This window comes from Corvus hawaiiensis, chromosome 2 (genome assembly GCF_020740725.1).
Source record: "Corvus hawaiiensis isolate bCorHaw1 chromosome 2, bCorHaw1.pri.cur, whole genome shotgun sequence".
Classification (NCBI taxonomy): Eukaryota; Metazoa; Chordata; class Aves; order Passeriformes; family Corvidae; genus Corvus; species Corvus hawaiiensis.
Window position 1 is genome coordinate 5,316,287 of NC_063214.1, and position 17,329 is coordinate 5,333,615.

Here is a 17,329-nt window from a genome sequence, read left to right on the forward strand (position 1 = left end):
CATGCAATGAAGTGGGAGGAGTGATACAGAGGTTTAGCCCATGAGCTGCTGTTGGACAGCAAAGCCACAGCCAGTAGGCACCCACAGGTGGGCTTCTGGCACAGACACAGTGGCAGAGGGGCTTTGGGCATCGTCACACTTGCCCAGCTGGCCTGGGGACAGGGTGCTGGCTGTCACCTCCCAGAGGGTGTTACTTTGCACCCTGCTCCGTAACTTCTCTCTGCCATTCTAAGCAGAGGAAACCACCACCGACAGACAGTTTCCTCCCAGCAACTTTCTAAGTAGCGGGGCGGCTGTCGCCATCGCCCGGCAGAACCTACCACCACCCCTCTGGGAGAGGAGAGGATCCACGCACAGCGGATTGCCATGGGCCTGGCACGGTGCCTGGCAGCTGCCTTCCTCTTTCTCTTCCTCCTGGGTGAGTGCCCTGCACAGTGGCTGGAGCTTTCTTGGAAGTGTTGTGGGGAAAGCAGAGCACAGGGGGCTCAGCCAGTGCTGCTCTGGCTCAGTGGCCATGGGAAGAGGTGCATCAGCATGTGCTCCTTTTGCACTGTGTTTCCACTCCAAAACGAGAGCCCAAAGCCTAGGAGGGTTTTTGGTGAGGGGATGCACACATCCTCGTTGAGTGGCTGATTGGGGTGTGGAGGGTGTTACCTTGCTCCCTTTCCACTGGGAAGGAATTTCTGAAGGTTTCCTAGGCAGTGCTGTCACCAGCTCTCTTCCCTGGGCATCACGGTTGGTTTTTTGACTCAGGCCTGTGTCCTGTGGGCAATCTGCTTGGTGTGCATGCCGAGCACCAGACAGAGCGAGTGTCACCACTGGGAGCTATGCAGAAGGGGAGGGTCTGTGGGTGGCAATCCCCAGACCCTCTGCAAGCAGAAATGGAGGGGGGCTCTTGATGCTTCCTGGTGCCCCCTGCCTTCAGAGGAGCTCTTGCTGACCCCCTCTCCTGTGTCCTCCTCCGTTTCTGCCTATGGAGCATCCCTGAAGCAGGCAGCCTGCTGCTGACCTCCCCTGTCCCATGTCCCTCAGCTTCTGCGTTGCATGTCCTACTCTGGCAGTGATCAGCTCTGCACCCCTGCTCCCTTTCCCCCCCAGTTTGTGCAGGACCTGAGAGCTTAGCCCTCTTAATTTTAACACACCACAAGCTTCCTCCAGTGATCTCAGCCTGGTTGCTGCTGGTTGAGAGAGGCTCTTCAGGCACGAACGGGCTCGGCAGCCCTCTGGCCATGATGCTCTGGTCTCTGTCGTGTGACCCCCAGTGTGGCAGGAGACAAGAAAGCTCAGGGCTCTGTTGTTACACGACTTGTTCTTGTGATTGTACCCCTACAAACACCGTGTGTGCTGACAGGTCCGACCACTAGCCAGCGGGCAGTGACTGTCCAGAAGGGGCCTCTCTACCGCGTGAGGGGGTCCCACGTCACCCTGTGGTGCAAGGTGAGCGGCTACCAGGGCCCGGCGGAGCAGAACTTCCAGTGGTCCATCTACCTGCCCTCGGCCCCCGAGCGGGAGGTGCAGATCGTCAGCACCGTGGACCCCTCCTTCCCCTACGCCATCTACACGCAGCGTGTGCGCAGCCGGGGCATCTTCGTGGAGCGGCTGCAGGGGGACGCCGTCCTGCTGCACATCACCGAGCTGCAGGAGCGCGACGCCGGCGAGTACGAGTGCCACACGCCCAACACCGACGAGAGGTACTTCGGCAGCTACAGCGCCAAGACCAGCCTCTCAGGTGGGTCCTGAATGAGAGCCATGCTCCCTGTGGGGCAGGTTTCTACAGAAGTGGTCGTCTGTCAGAGGGACAGCTGGGGAAAGGGGCAATTAATGGGGCTGAGGTAGGTATGTCCAGATATCCCCTTGCATATTCTCTGGTTATTGCCTCCCAGCCAGGGCAAGGGAAGGGAAAGGAGGCCTCTGCTCTCCCATGGCCTGACTTCAGCTCCTGACACAGACACAGCATGTCAGAGCTGAGCACTTAGGAAGGCAGGAGTTTCCAGGCTCTGCGCATTAACTGTTGTTGTCTTCTCAGGTCAGGGTTTGGGAATTGTCCCAAGTGGGATACTCACAGATGGAAGGAGGTAGCAGCTCTTGCAGACCGCTGGGGAGGGAAGGCAATGGGGTGGAGAGACAGAGGGAAAGGCCCTACTGTGAGCCCACCAAGTCTACACGGTGGTATGGTACTTCCACTTGGTGTTCAGCCCTGTTTTCTCCTGTATCTCGGTGTTGCACCAGTCTACATTTGGGATAGCGGGGGGGATGGATTTTAATCTCCTTGGCATTGCTTAATTAATACTGGCTGTAGTTTGACTGAAGATGGCACTGCAAAGAGATTCTCTGTTTTCGTGTTTGCTGAGGTTTTAGTCACTTCACACCTCAACATAAGCGGCTGGAAGCCTTGTCAGTCAGCTACAGAAGGTATTTCTCCTATGCTGTTGGATCCCTTAGGCCCTGGTCGCAGTTTCTTGGGAGTTGTCCTATGCAGGGACAGGAGCTGGACTTAGTGACTCTTGTGGGTCCCTTTCAAATCAGGATATTCCATGGTTTTCTGTTTCTCCCCCATGCTCAGTGATTGCAGACACCCTCCTGGCTTCCATGGCTCCTCAGGCCCTCACCCTCTCCGAAGGGGATGCGGTGGAGCTCACCTGTGAGGTGTCCACGTCCACTGACCAGCACACCCATCTCTCAGTTGGCTGGTTCCTTCTTCAGGGAGCAGGAGACCACCGCGCCAAGGAGGTCCTCACCCTCTCCAAGGACTTCATCCTGAAGCCAGGTCCCTCTTATGAGCAGAGGTTTCTGGAGGGCAGTGTGGGGCTGAACAAGGTTGGGAACACCACGTACAAGCTCTTTATCAGGGGAGTGGAGCCATCCGACCAGGGGCAGCTGTACTGCGAGGCAGCTGAGTGGATTGAGGATCCTGATGAGACATGGAAGGACATCTCCCGCAAGCAAACAGAGAGGACTTCACTGGCAGTTGTGAGCCAGGGTAAGGCTTTGCAAACTCACATGTCGGCTCCAACTCCCTTGTGCGTTCAAGGCTCTACAACAGCAGATTTCAGTGCCCCTTCACCTGCCTCTGCTGCAGCCCAGGGACACGCTGGGCACTGAGGGGGTGGGCTGGGCTGGGCTCAGGGCCATGGCAGTCCCTGACTTACGAGCTCTTGGTGCTTCATGCTTTGGCTGTTCATGCAGCCAAATCTCCAATGCCAGCAGCAAGCCCAACCTCACAGACCATGCGAGGTGTTAGCAGAGGGTGCAGTGTGTGCCTGCAGCAGCCTGGCTCCTTGGCAGTGCTAAACTCCAGTGTTTGGCAAACAGTGTTGTTACACTGCCTCGAGGCTCTCGTGGCCTTAATAAAGTGCACCCCAGTCAGCTGCTTGTCACTGTGCCTCAGCCACAGGCACGGAGCGACACGGGGGTGGACTGCATGTGCTGCTGCATGGCTCTTGTTGGGGGTGGCTTGTCTGTCCCTGCTGCCACCAGCCCGCTCGTTTCCAGAGCAACTGGTGCTGCTGTTTATCAGGCCATTCCTCTGAGCACCCTGCCTGCCATCCCTCCTGCCACAAGCCTTTGCTGGCTGTGGTCCCTCCCTCTGCTCTTCCCCCATACTTCCCTCTGCTCTTCCCCCCGTACTTCGAGGTACGCTTTACCTCGAAGCAGCCAAGACAAGGCTGTGGCTAGCTGGTGTCCTTTAACATAGTGTGCAGTGAAATGGGAGCAAGTCTCCCACTGAGAGCCTGCCTGTGGAGGTGGTGTACCCTGTCCCCACACCTCAGGGCGGGTGGAGGAGGCTACAGAGCAGAGCTGGGGCAGTAAGGGGAACTGATGTCTCGTGGGAGGCTGGTGAGTCAGAGCAGGAAACCAAAGAAACAGATGGGTGAGAACTAAGCACTCCCTATGTGGCTCAGGGGAGCAAGGTATCAGGAGGAGGGGGAGTGAAGTGTGTTCTCTTGTCAGAATCTGTTTCCTGGAACCTGTCTGACTGGCAGAGCTTTATTCCCCTCATTGTGCACTGTTTGCAGCAAAGGCTTTCCAAGCCTGCTGCTGCTTGGGGAGCAATGGCAGTCAATGCACTTCCTTGCATCCACTTGTTGGAGAGGGCTTGTCATGATTGGAAGTGTGTGGCTTCAGGCATCAGTGCCTCGGGATGGTTTAGAAATAGAGAAACCTTGTCAGAATTTGGAATTTGCCCTGTGGTAACTGTTAAAGGTAGAAGGGAGTGACGGTGGTGAGAGGGCATTATGGTGGCAGTATTGGGGCTGCTGGTACTGCCATGGAGGGACAGCAGTGGGCGTGCAAGCCCTCAAATCTGCAGGGCTGGTTTCTTCCTCCAGCACCCAGTGGCGGAGCCCAGGCTGCAGGGCTGAGCACCCCATCACACCGGGAGCCAGCGACCACTCTGACCATGGCTAACTGCTCCATTGGTTTCTATAAACTCTCCAGCAAATATTTAGGAATGCCACACATATCTGCAGCAGCTGGGATTCCTGTTGGCAAACTGTTTATGAACCAGTGTTTAAATTCACAGGGTACTCTGCTTTCAATAAACTATTTTAGCCCTTCCAGTTGTGGTCTGGGAGCTGCTCTGTTTTACTTCCAAAGCATGTAACCTTTCCCTTGTTTCGAGACTCAGGGGGCACCACAGTGACCCAGGGAGACAGAGTGGTATGAGCCAGGGAATCGGGGCTCAGTCCTACCTCCAGGTTTTTGGCCATGCCAGTGCTTGTGGGGTCATGGCACAGGGTTTTGGGGTACCCAGAGTGTCTCCTGCTTGCAGCCACTGTCCAGCCAGGCTGATGCCAGGAACCAGGGGCTTTGACTGCCCAGCGAGGGAGGTGAATGGTGTCATGGGATGCAGAGATGGGGTCCTTACCTCAGACACAGCTGACTGCCCAAGAGGGTCTGCCAAGGGGAAGATGACTTTAGGTTCCCCCTGTCACTGCCCTCTTTGCTCAGCACCTACTGCTAACAGGTATGGGGGGCAGGATCCACCTCATCTTGCTTCCTTCCTACCTCCCCATGCTGTGACAAGTCTTGACATTTCTGCTTTCTGTAGGAACTTAACCCAAATCCTCTCCAGCTTGGAGAGCATCTCTTGCCCACAACCCACAGGAGCCACTGGGAGCTGCAGCACGCAGGACCAGCCACAGCAGACTCAGACAAGCCAGCCCTTCATGCACCTTTTTCCACCACAAGCAGCAGAGTTAAAACCACCACTGTGATAAAACCCCTTTGTGCCCCTTTTTGGCTTACAGGGTAGGTGTTCCATGAGGTAAAACAGCTTCAGGAGCTCCAGAGCAGCACCTGCAAAAGCTGATGCCTCTGAGTTAGGGCAGCCCTCAGTTCAGATGCCTGAGCTGAGCAGGGGGTGGCTGTGGCCCAAGGCTGTCCCAGTGAATGCTCTGCTCTGTTGGGTTTAGCTGTTCTTAAGGGGGGAACCCAGCTCCCCAGGGCTCTGGCACTTCCTCCACCTGTGACTGCTGCTTAGTGCCTGGAGCTGGCAACCCTCTCCTCAGGGGCAAAGTTTTCCATCCTGATCACTTTTCTCATGAAAGAAAACGTTTCAACAGAGAATTCCGTCCTGTTGCCCTCTGAAAGGCTGCTGGTGCTGCCAGGGAGGAAGGAAGCAGGGCCACCCATCACCCTCCTTGTTTTTGATTGCCCACAGGCAGAGACCTCTCCGTGGACATCACTGCTGCTGAACGCTCCCTTTCTGAAGGGGACACCTTGCAGCTAAATTGTGTGGTGGGAGCCCCAAAGAGCAGCAGCAGGCACTTTAAAGTGCTTTGGCTCCTCAACAGTGTGGAAGTGGCCATGGTTGACCACCATGGGGTATTTATTTGGGAGGAAGAATACAAGGAGAGAGCCAAGCTGGGGCAGCTCCGAGGATTCAAGCAGAGCAATACAGTTTATGTCCTCACCATCTCTGAGGTGGGGCTGAAGGACAAGGGTACTTACCAGTGCTCTGTGTCGGAAATGAAGACTCCTGGAGACTCATACAGCATCCAGACCAATGTGTCATCAGGCATACAAGTCAACGTGAAGCCAGTAGGTGAGTAAATCCTAACAGCTGCTCTTCTGGGTACTGTCTGCAGGATCCTTGACTGGGGGATGCTTTAGGTCTGCCCTGATCTTGACAGGGGCAGCAAGAGTGCAAATATGCCAAAGTTTTTGATACATAATGGGAAAAGCATTTGCTTTAGCAAGTATTAGCCTGACAGACACAGTAGCTGTCAACAAAGTGTAAAGCTTTAGCTCAGTCTCTTCGCAGTAAGTTTTGGGGCAAAACTTAGGTAGAATTCTGAGGAGTCTGAGTCCTCCTGTGTCTTTGACGCTGAAAACTGTGGGCAACGTCTGTTGCTACGTCTGAAAATCACAGGAAAACCCAGCAGAGCAGGTATGTCTCGGGAGGAGGATCATTGCCACTTCCATCAGGGTACTCTCCCTGCCTTGGACGGATGATTTGTGAGAAACCACTCTAAGAAAAGTTTGTAGGAGGCTCTTGGTTTCCTTGTCATAGCTAGATAATGGTTGTTCTGATGTAGCTGGGACTCTGTTTCTTAACTAATTCTTTATATATCAATGTCCCAAGAAAGATATTGAACAGAAAAAACCCAAACCAAAACAAAAAAACCACAGCCACAAAGCCTTCTCCAAACTTATAGGAAAAGGCTGGTTGAAAATTTCAGACAATTCCCCAACTCCTTTCCTTTCCCAATGTCAAGACTTATCCAGCAGTTCCATTTAATGCTGCAGTACCTCTGGCTTTTCCTAAGGAGCACCACATCCCCCCCCAACGTGGTAACTGTTGTTTGCAGAGAGCCACATGCGCCTGTCTGTGTCCACCAGCACCCCACGGATCACAGTGGGAGACTCGCTGATCCTCCACTGTGAGGTGCAGGGAGCCACCGGCCCCGTGTCCGTGCAGTGGTGGCACCTGCTACCGCAGCACCCAGGGCACAGGGTGCTGGTGGCCGCCATGGAGCAGGATGGCACCTTGAGCCTGGGCAGTGCCTACCAGGATGGCCAGACTCGGGGGAGCCTTCGGCTGGAGAAGGACACCTCTCGCACTTTCACCCTGGTGATCCCCAGCACGCTGGACGAGGATGATGGTGGGCAGTACAGGTGTGAAGCAATGCAGTGGCCCCGAGGCTGGAACTGGACAGAGAAGGGGGAGGCAGCAGTGACGGTCAGCTCCATGGGTAAGTTCAGCCACCCCTATTTCTGGGCTGGAGGCAGTGATGGAGGAGTGGGTGGATGCATCTCAGTAGGACATGGGCCTGCTGTGCCCTGAGCTCTGCTGTTGCTGCAGGGTGACCTAGGGCTGATCACTTGGCCCTGCATGGCTTCCCCATTTCTAGCAGGATGCTAGAGTCATCCATGGGATGTTTTGGGAGAGACCAGTGGGAGACAACAGTTGAAATGCTGAGAGACCTGACGGGCACTATCTTGCTCGGCAGGTCTTTCTGTTGCCTTAAGCTGAAATACAAAATAACTGTTCTAGAAGCACAGTTACTCGCAGTAATTAAGTTCAACAAAGCTACTTGCTGAGTTGTCTGGTGGTGTTTGTCAGAGATACAATCCTGGTGTGCTGGCCTCTGACTGCTTCTCCTGCCCTCTTGTCTGAGTGCAGAGCTGCTAATCTCCACGGTGTGCAGTGCCCACATCCTTTCTTCTTGGCTGCCTTTATGGAGAGGCAGCTTTTGGCTGTCATTTAATGTGGTTTTACTTTCTTGTTGCTGGGCTGGATGCCTGAGAGCACCAGTCAGGCCACAGGAATTGTTCAGCTTTTGTGGAGGGTGGAGGGAAGCAGCAAACAGGACAGCAGCATCAGCGGAGGATCCCTGGCTCCTCTGGTGTGGCACGGGGGAACTTGGATGAGAGGGTACTGAGGGTTTTCTGGGAAACTGGGGGCGGGGAAGTGTGAGATAGGAGAGGGCCAGGGGCTGAATGGGGCTGGCAGAGCACAGTGCAACTAAGTGGAGAGTGGCAGTGGCAGAGGAGCAGCAGCACTGCTGGTGCCACGGCCCTGCAGTGCCTGGGGCAGTGGTGACAGGGCTGTGTGAGAAGGGTGGCAGTGAGGTGGCACAGGGCAGGACTTCTGTCCCGACACCAAGGGCTCTCTCCTCCCGAGCAGGTCTCGGTCTGCATGCCACGCTGAGGAGCCGAATTGCCACCATCAGATACGGGCAGAGTTTTGAACTCTTCTGCCAAGTGAACGCCAGCTACACCCTGGAGAAGGTGCCAGCGTCTGTGCGGTGGCTTTTCCAGCCCAGCCCCGCCGGTCCCCTCCACGAGCTGGTCCGGGTCGTTCCCAGCGGCACTGTGGTCTGGGGGACTGCGCAGCCACACTTCCAGGGGAAAGCCCAGCTGTCGAAGGCTGACACCTCCTTCAGGCTGCACATCCACAGTGCCTTGCCTGCCGATGGGGGGACATACCAGTGTGAGGTGGAGGTCTGGAGGAGGAACACCCTGCCCCTGGGGCAGCCAGCAGCCAGCACCAGGTCCAATGTCGTGGGGATAAAGGTGGTGCTGCCAGGTGAGCAGAGCCTTCAGCAGAGGTCTCTCCTGCAACTTTAAATCCATCAAACATGACCCAGGGCAACCAGGGCCACTGATGTCTGGGGTATCCCCAGCAGGGTCATCTCCCAGGGCTGAAGGAGATGGTGCTGCCTGTTCTGTTGCTTCCTCAGCACCTGACAAAACCTTGCAGGCAAATTTGGTGTTGGCAAGTGGCCATACCTATTTGTTTGCAGATCATGCCAAGCATACAGGGATCAGCCTTGCCACTAGGATTTTAAGCCTGGTTTCTGGAAAGAAGGAGTGCCCCCCAAGAAGCCCAGCTGAATGTTAGGGGTGCAAGGTGCACCCCATGATGTGGGCTCTGGGAGGCAGAGAGAGACCAGCCCCTGAAGCTGATGCTGGGATATGGCTGTGTTTCCTGACCAGAATAGTCAAGGTTTTTCTGAGAAAGCACCAGGGCTCTCTGCCGGGCTGGGAGCCAGCACTGAGCGTCGGGGTGCCAGGGACTCCGTGGGGAGGTATCTCCTGCTGGGCACGGCTGGGCTGCCCTGCCCAGGGTTCCCTTTTATGGCCACCCCTGCAGGCAGGGTCTGCGCTGTCATCCCTCCTGCCAGCATCCCGATGGGAGCCTCGTCCTCTTATGGAAGAGAGATGTTGCAAACAGACCTCAGCCCCCCGGCCATCCTGCTTCCTGCCCCTGGCAGCACCAGGGTGTCAGCGTGCCCTGCTCACAGCTGGGGCTGCTGCAGGGACTGCAAGGTTTGTCCTGGCCAAAGCCTCTGAGCCTGTGGAGGCAGGTGTGAGAATATGGGTTGGTTTATTTTTTTTTGCCCTCGTGTCTGTTCTGCCAGCCAAGGAGAGTTCTCGCTCTTTTTTTCATGCATCAAGTGCTCCTTCCTCTAAAATCCTTGGATTTTTGGAATCACAACCCAGTGAACTGAAATTATGCATTTTTCATGTTTTTTAACTGATGGGTTTGCTGTGCCGTAAGTGAATGTATTTCCTTCCCTGTCTGGGCCCTTTGCTCTGGTGCTCTCTCCTGTTCCACTGCTACTCTTTCCTCACCCCTGTGGAGCTGACTGCTGGGATGCTCTGTGTGACACCTGAGCTCCAGCCAGCTGGGGCAGGGTAGCACTGAGGCGAGGGGTGACGATAATCAGCATCTCTGAGCACACATCTCTAGTGTAAATGGCATTAGGATGAGCAGGTGTAACTGCAGAGCATCTACACAGAGGAGATGGTAGCAGCAAGAGACTACAACATTTGGCTCCAAACGTATTGCAGCTGTTGTTGGATACTGAGACACTGTAAAGAGGGTGGGAGCTGGGAGAGGGTGATGCACAGGGGGAGGTTGCTGCTGGCTCTAGTGCCATCTCTCTCAGAAAGGCAGCACGAGCCAGTGAAGGATGTTTGGGAAGGTAGAGAAGTCTGGGGAGGGAGATGACTCAGGAGGCAATAGGGTGAGGCGAAGCTGCAGAAAATGAAGCTGCAAATCATGAAAATCACCAGCCTGCTTCTTCTCATGTAGAACCTCATAGCTGAAGCCTGCTGAGATACTGGCGTTCTTGACTTTTTGCTTCAGCACTTTGTTTACTACTCGATGTCAGTCGGTACTTTAGGAGTTCACATGCTGCTGTGGTCTATGGATCATCTTCAGATGGGGGGGACACCCATGAAAGATTATAACAGGCAGGGAAGGAGGACAGATCTTCTCCATTTCCAATTTCTTGGGTGGGGTCTCATCATTATTGTTTCATGAACCTATCAGTGCAGCTGCCTGCTGTGGCTTCCCTCACACTGGAGTGAGCTGCAGGGGTTTTTTCACCTCGTGTCCCTCAGGCCAGCAGCCCACATGGGCCATGCCCTTCTGCCTGCTCCACTGCTACTGGGCCAGGCAGAAAACAAAGCATCAGCAGGCACGGGTCACAGGGAGATGGGCAGTGAGATGCTTGGCTTGGTTAATTAAATTGAAAATGAAAGGGAAAACAGCACCATGGCTTTATGTGAGAAAGGCAGAGGCAGGCAGCTGCTCTGCCTTTTTGGTAATTGATCTTTAGCAGCAGAGAGAGGAGATCTGGAGCTAAAACAAAGGGGCTTTGCAGCAAGTGCTCTGCTTCCTCTTGAGGTGATCTCTGAGAGTGTAACCGCAATTCTACTCATCAAAATGAAGTGCTCAAAGCAGTGGTTCCTGTGCCTCCTCTCTGCACTCCAGTAGCTTTTCCTTCTCTGGAGCATTTTCTGCCCCAGCACATGTCAGGCCAGGCCGTGCTCAAGCAAGACCCTACCTGCCCCTCATCCCCTGGCAGTTCACTGACTGGCTGAGTGGTATCCTCGGTACGGAGCAGATGAAGTTAAAAATTAAGTGTCTTATTTTTTCCAGTGTGATCAGTTCACCTGTCACAGAAACATAGGATGGTGGAGATTGGCAGGGACCTCTGGAAGTCACCTGGTCCAACTCCCTGTGCAAGCAGGGCCACCTAGAGCAGGCTGCCCAGAGCCATCTCCAGATGGCTCTTGAGTACCTCCAGTGTGCCCCTCCGAAGATTTGTGCTTCCATAGAGCCAGCTCTGGGATGGGTATGGTTTTACATACTGCAGTTTAAGACATCAACTTCCATCTAGTTCCCAGGTGTGCTCAAGTCTGTGTGATTTTTGTGGTGGATCTGATGAATTTGCACAGCGTCCTAATTAGGGTGACTGCTGTCCCTTCTCTTCTGCTTTTTGCCCATACCTGTTTCTTCAGAGCAGCAAATGTGCACTGTGAAATGCAGGTCAGCACTTTGATCCCTTGGAAGCATCCACCTCCCAGACATCCTCGTGAGTGTTGCTGTGGAAATCCAAACCACTGAAGTGAGGCAATAAGTGGATACTGGATCTTGTGCAAGTCCCTCTGAGGAGGGAACTGTCAACCTTTTGGTGAAAATGTGGTTGACAAAGGAGGAAGAGCAATGGGGTACAAAAAACAGCATAAGCACGGAGATTTTGTTGGCAGATTTGACATAGAGGCAGAGGCCTTACAGGGATGTAGAGAGCCATTGGCTGGGATATTTTGCTTTGACCAGTCTCAAGAGAGGCAGCGAAGGCCTCTGAAGTGGATTGCTTGAGTTTTGAGAAGAAATGCTTGAAGGAAGGGGAAATATGCAAGCTTTCCCCTGCAGTGTCCCTCTTCCCCCTCAGCCCCTGTGGGAGAAGCCACAGCTCCCTCCTGTCCCAAAGCCCTCTCCACAACCTGCTGCCATCACATCCCTTGGGAAGGTGCTGTGGAGGAGAGTGCCCTCCTGAGCCTGTGGCCAAGGCTGGGGGTCTGGGACATTCTGAGGGACCATCTCGGTGTGTCCTCTGTTGCCTGTCCCCAAACCAGCACCCAGGGGCTGAGCTTAAGGGAGCTCAGTTGTCCCCAGCCTCTGTGGCAGAGGGTGTCCTGCTGCTCAGCTCATATGCAAGGAAAGTGCTAAGAATGGAAACTCAGGCTACAGTCCCTTAAAACCGTGATGGTGTCTCCTGAGTTATTTCTGCCTACCCAAGGGCGAATACCTGTGTGTACTCCCTCCCCTGACTGCTGACTTCATCTAACAGAGGTGGGGTCTCAGAGTGGAGGGGGGGGTGGAGGAGAAATGCAGGTAGTTGGAACACCTTTAAAGATATGGATTTGCAGCCTTTTCACTGCTGGAGGAGAGGTTCCAACAACAGGTGATGTGCTGTGGGAAGAGGGTCCCTCAAACCAGGAGCAGCACAGACACAGCAGGACCAGCAGTGCCTGCTGGCGGAGGGCAGAGCCGCAGGCAGCACCACAGTTCCACTCTCCTCAACTGCACAGCTCTGAACCATCACTGGATGTGAACACAGAGGTGTGCAGGACTCTGTCACGTGGTTTTGGATTAATAACCACAGCAAACACCTGAGATGGCAACTGTTAGTGAAACCCACATGGGCTCTGTAGTCTTCTCTGCGATAAAAGACACTTGTTCACAGTCTCCAAAGGCGTGGGTGGGTTTTGTCACATATGTGTGAGCCTGCTGATGGAAGCAGTGGTAGACAGACACATTTGCTTCAGACAGAGGCTTTGCCTCCAAGCTCCAACACAATGGTTGCCTCAGTCCCCCATTCCTGCTCCATGGTCTCCAAGGCACTTCCTCTGCTACTCTTCTTCCCAGTGACACCCAGCTGTGATTCCCTGCCATTGTTCAAACAAGGGTGTGTGGATTTGCTCTTTCCCTCCTTCCTCCACCCCTCTGCTCCAGCATCCCCTAATGAGTCTTTGTTCTCTGTGCACCCTCTTCCTCCCTCCTCTTTCAGTGTGTTTCTCTCAGGAAAGCTTTATTCCTCTTCTTGCCAGTATCCCTGTATTGGCAGCTGCATCTGGCATGATTGTTTTGTTTCTCCATTTTAGAAAGCAAGCTTCAGGTTGCTACGGAAGACAGCTCTGTGGAAATTGCCAGCAGCAACACAGCCATTGAGTGCAGGATTGTGTTTGCCCAGAATAATTCGCAGTTTGCTGTTACCTGGTACCGCCTCCCTCCTCTGGCAGATGCAACCCCCTTGCAAATCATCAGGGCCAACTACAGTAGCATACTGGAATATGGGTCTAAATTCAGCTCTCCTGAACAAAAGTCCCGGTTCCTGAGCCAGAGGGTGTCCAGCAGCGTATTCCAGCTGCAGATTCTGTCTGCAGACTTCAGGGACGAGGGCAGGTACTACTGTGTGGTGGAGGAATGGCTCTGGCTGGTGGATGGCTGGTACAAGCTCGGAGAGGGAGCATCAGGAAGGACCACGGTGAAGTTCAAACCCCCAGGTGAGCAGGTGTTATCCCTTGTACAGGTACTGCTGGAGAAGGTTGGATCAATGTTTGACAGGCCCCTGCCAGGCCTCTCCTAAGCTGGCAGGGCTTAGGAAAAGCAGCAGCTCCTGCATTGGATCTGAGGCTTAGGGATGCAGGAGTTGTCAGTGCCTCTCAAAGGGAAATTAGGAAGATTTACCACATCCTCCCAAACCAACCAAGCTGCTATTTTTGCTACTGGTAGATGTAGTCAAATGCTTCATAACAAAAGTGAATTGTGGCCTTTTTCTTTTCCCTCCAACACCTGGTGCACTTGGTTGGTTGTACAGTGCTGTAATAGAGAAGCTGCCCTTTGCTGGTACTCCTGAGCATCCTGAAGGAAAACACTTGGATTTCCTTACCCTGCAGCACATTGCTGCTAAGAAACAAAACTGAAGGTTCAGCTGCTCTCACCTTAATCACTGCACCACTGGGGTGCATGGTGGGTCTCCCTGGCTCAGTTCTTCCCTTTCTCAGCCTCACTCCAGCCCTAAATAAAGTGGATCAGAGAATTTCAGCTTCCTAAATAGCTTTTGGTCCAAAGGATGCCTTTATCACTTATTTGGAGGGGGTAGGGAGTATTACAGCACAGGGGGCAGAGATGATGGGGAAGGTGGGGACACGATGCCCCAGGGAGAATGAGCCACAGGAGCAAGGGGCCTGTGGGTGTCCTGCAGAGGCTCCCACAAAGGCCACTCCAATCCCTCACACTTTGCTCCAGAAGGTTTCTATCAGCCTGTGGGTGCAGGCAGAAGTATTTCTCCGGCAGTACAACACCACAACATCTCTTTCTGCTTGCACCCTACCCCAGAGCACGGGCTGCAGATGGAGAGAACCAACCACAGCCTCTCTGCGAGGGAGGGCGAGGAGGTGGTGCTGCCCTGCCGGCTGCAGGGGGCCCAGGTGCCCGGCACGCTGCTCTCGGCCACCTGGTTCCAGGCGAAGAGCAGTGGCCGTGCCAGTGCCCTGCTGACCCTCCGCTACGATGGCACCATGGAGTACCCCCAGGAGCGCCTGGCAGGGAGGCTGTACCTCCGCCGCCCCTCCGCTGGCGACTTCAGCCTGACGCTGAGCAGTGTGGAGAGGGGAGATGCCGGGGCGTATTACTGCCAGCTGCAGCAATGGCAGCAGCAGAGCGAGGGGAAGGACTGGGCTCTGCAAGCCTCTGCATGCTCGGGGTACACCCAGCTCACCACCATCCCGCCAGGTAACTCTGCTGGGTGCCAGCGGCTGCTCGCCCTGCATGGCTCGTCTCCCCATAGCCATGCTGGGACCAGAACCTTAAATGTTTTGGGGGAAAAATTCTTGGTGGGAATTTCATGGCAAGTCTGTCTCCAGCGAGGTCTCTAAAAACAGCCTCTGTTCTCTTTGGGGTGAGTTGGGTGTGCATGCTGGGTGCAAAGGTAGGACTGGATTCTGCATGCACAAACTTAAATAAATAAAAGCAAAGGTTTCAGTCAGGTGCACGCAGTGTCTCTAGGAAGGTAATAGGCAGGAATTGTTGCTGTTTTGGGAAAATAGGAGGCTCAGATGACCCATGTGGAGGAAAAAATATAAACTGTGAAATCAATCATGATGCATCCAGCTGAGAGGATCTTGCAGTCATACTCATGCCTTCAGCTGTGGAGCTGCCATGCCTGAGGCCAGCCTGGGTGCCTACATGGGTTATGGCTTCTGCAGCAACCCCTGGTGCTGACCAGCATGGAAAGGGTGACCCTGCAGAGCCCTCCCCAGTGCCTGCTACTCCCACAGCCAGGCACGGAGCCTGCTCTCATGACTTTGCACCTACAGCAGAGCTAATCTGGATTTAATTGCACAGAGAGGGACTGACAGCACTTCATCCCCCCTGCTGTTGTGTTACTGCTGTTGTCCATCACGGCTCCCTCTAGCACTCAGATTTCTCCTTCATCAGCTCCCTCTGTCTCTTGTTACCCATTACTGATGGAGTAACTATTGCTAAGATTGCTCAGTAACTGCTAGTAAATTCTCCTCCAATTTTTGAATAAGTGTTTTTGCCAAGTGGTTTTCATGGTTTTCAGAAAAGGCAAAAGATTAGCTGGGTTGTTTTTCCTTCTCCCTCTCTTTCTAATATTTTTTTTCTTTTCGGAGGGGTGGCCATGTGTGTGCATGTCTGTTCCTCCAGTGATGCAGTTATCTTTGAAGTACCTAGCAGCCTCCACCTCAGCTGGGGAGCTGTTCTGCAGGAGCTTCCAGGGATGAGGATGGTGCTCACAGCTGCCTGCGGCTCAGTGTGGATGAGATACCATAGCAGATCAGCAGTAATCTGATCAGTAATCAGCAGTAATCTGGGCAGGTGTCTGGTGGGGACAGGGACCTCTTGATCTGGTTTCCTTTGCTTTCCTCTTGTCCTTTCTTGCTCAATGGTGCAGCCTCTGACAGACTTCTACCTCACCCTGCCGTCCCTGGTGTCAGGCAGGAACCCAGAGGGGTGAAAGGTGTGTTGCTTTTCCTTACTGAGCCCAGTCTGGAATGGGTTAGCTAAAGAACTGTGCAGTTTCTGTTGGGATATTTCAGATGAACAAGCCAAGACCTTATCTGACCTCCCTAGACAAGAAATTGAGGCAAATTACCTGGTTTCTCTCCCCCTTCTCCTCAGGTAGCCTGTATGAATTCTTAAAAATTGGTAGCTGTTGAAGATTGAGGGAAAAGTGTTAAGAAAATAGAACTTAGAGAAACAGTAGGAGAGAGAAACTCAAACTAGCTTGGGGGCTCATTTTTTCTTTCTCTTTTCCTTCAGAGTCAACTGTTTTGTCCCGGATCTGCTCATCTCCATCACTGCTGAACTTCATCTTATACTTACCACTGGTTCTGATCCTTCTCCTGGCCCTTGCTGTCTTCTGCTGTTACTGCAAATTCAGGAAAAGCAAGAAGGGCAACATCACAGGAAGCCAGCTGATGGAACTGGAAGGGGATGGAGAGGTCAAGAAAACTTAGCTGGTGTGTAGAGGCAGATGTAACTTGGAGCAGCAGAGCTGGACAGCTGAGGACTGTACTTGCAGAGGGGCTTTTTATTGTTTTGTAGTAGCTCTTGCAACAAATCCTTGAAATTGTGTGTTTGCTTTTGATGGAATGAAGCAGCTTTGGAATTACTAAGCAAATAGCGTTTTCATAACAAGTGTTCCTGTCTTTTAGGTTAGGTACTCACCCATTTCCCACTCTGCTCATTGTGGTATATTTGGGGTCCTTGCAGTGTGTATCTCCTACTGTGGATGGAAGTGGTGTTATTCCTCTGCAGGAATTAGAGGAAAAAACAGCTCTTTCTGCACTGTCTCACAAAAGTACCACATTTCTACTATTTTTGGCCATCTTGACAAAATCTATGTGGTATCCAGGCTAAAAACCAGTGGTAGAGCTGGAAATGGAATATTGGTGTCCCATTTAGGTCATCACCCTTGCCTTTGTCCACCCTTTGCTGGGAAGCTCTTGGACACTGCTGTTTTCACATTCTGAGAGTGCCTGTGCCCAAAAATCATCATCTCCAAAATAAAATGGGTCTTCATCACAAAATCTGTCACAGGAACATGAGGAATGAGAAAGGCTGGCTGGGTCTGAAGAAGGTCCAGAGCAGAGGAATTGCAGCCATCCACAAAAAGCCAATTTCTGTTGACCCAGTAAAAGACTCACATGGAGTCTTGGATCCCAGAAGAAAGTTGTGGACACCAAACCATCTCGGAAATGAGTGAACAAACTTTCCAGCTCCTTCCTTTGCTTTCTGCTGTAGAAGACAGCATCCAGCCCCTGGTACCTGGGCTGTCTGTGGGTCAGGAAGCTGCACAGCTGGGACCTGGTATTAGGCACATCCAGGTGGTCCCATATAATAAAAAAGCCATGTGTGTGTTTGTGGGGCAGCTCCTCTATACTCTGGAATCCAGCTCGGGCTCACCTTTTCAAGGCTGAGAAGCTCTGCTACCTGAAGAGAGGCTGGCATAGAAGAAAGGAGATTTCTATCCAGTCCCTGTAAGCCAAGGGATACTCA

At 53.3% G+C, this 17,329-nt stretch overlaps 1 protein-coding gene across 2 annotated transcripts; it reads left to right on the plus strand.

The window, feature by feature from the left end:
• The first annotated feature begins 261 nt into the window (after positions 1-261).
• CD101 (CD101 molecule) lies at positions 262-16,423 on the plus strand. Of its 2 annotated transcripts, XM_048295489.1 has the most exons (9): positions 262-418; positions 1,352-1,729; positions 2,564-2,980; positions 5,663-6,046; positions 6,813-7,196; positions 8,132-8,533; positions 12,907-13,308; positions 14,144-14,539; positions 16,091-16,423. In XM_048295489.1, the coding sequence occupies exons 1-9, from the start codon at positions 367-369 to the stop codon at positions 16,285-16,287; spliced, it is 3,012 nt and encodes a 1,003-aa protein (XP_048151446.1). In that variant the 5' UTR covers positions 262-366; the 3' UTR covers positions 16,288-16,423. The 2 variants fall into 2 exon arrangements, with proteins under 2 accessions (XP_048151446.1, XP_048151447.1); XM_048295490.1 differs by lacking the exon at positions 14,144-14,539.
• Positions 16,424-17,329: the final 906 nt, after the last annotated feature.

What these genes read in the sequence shown, in the direction of transcription:
- CD101 (XM_048295489.1), top strand. Translation starts at nt 367, where the DNA reads ATGGGCCTGGCACGGTGCCTGGCAGCTGCCTTCCTCTTTCTCTTCCTC. An exon ending in GATAAAGGTGGTGCTGCCAG is followed by an intron (nt 8,534 to 12,906) that starts GTGAGCAGAGCC and finishes TCTCCATTTTAG; the next exon opens with AAAGCAAGCTTCAGGTTGCT. An exon ending in GCTCACCACCATCCCGCCAG is followed by an intron (nt 14,540 to 16,090) that starts GTAACTCTGCTG and finishes CTTTTCCTTCAG; the next exon opens with AGTCAACTGTTTTGTCCCGG.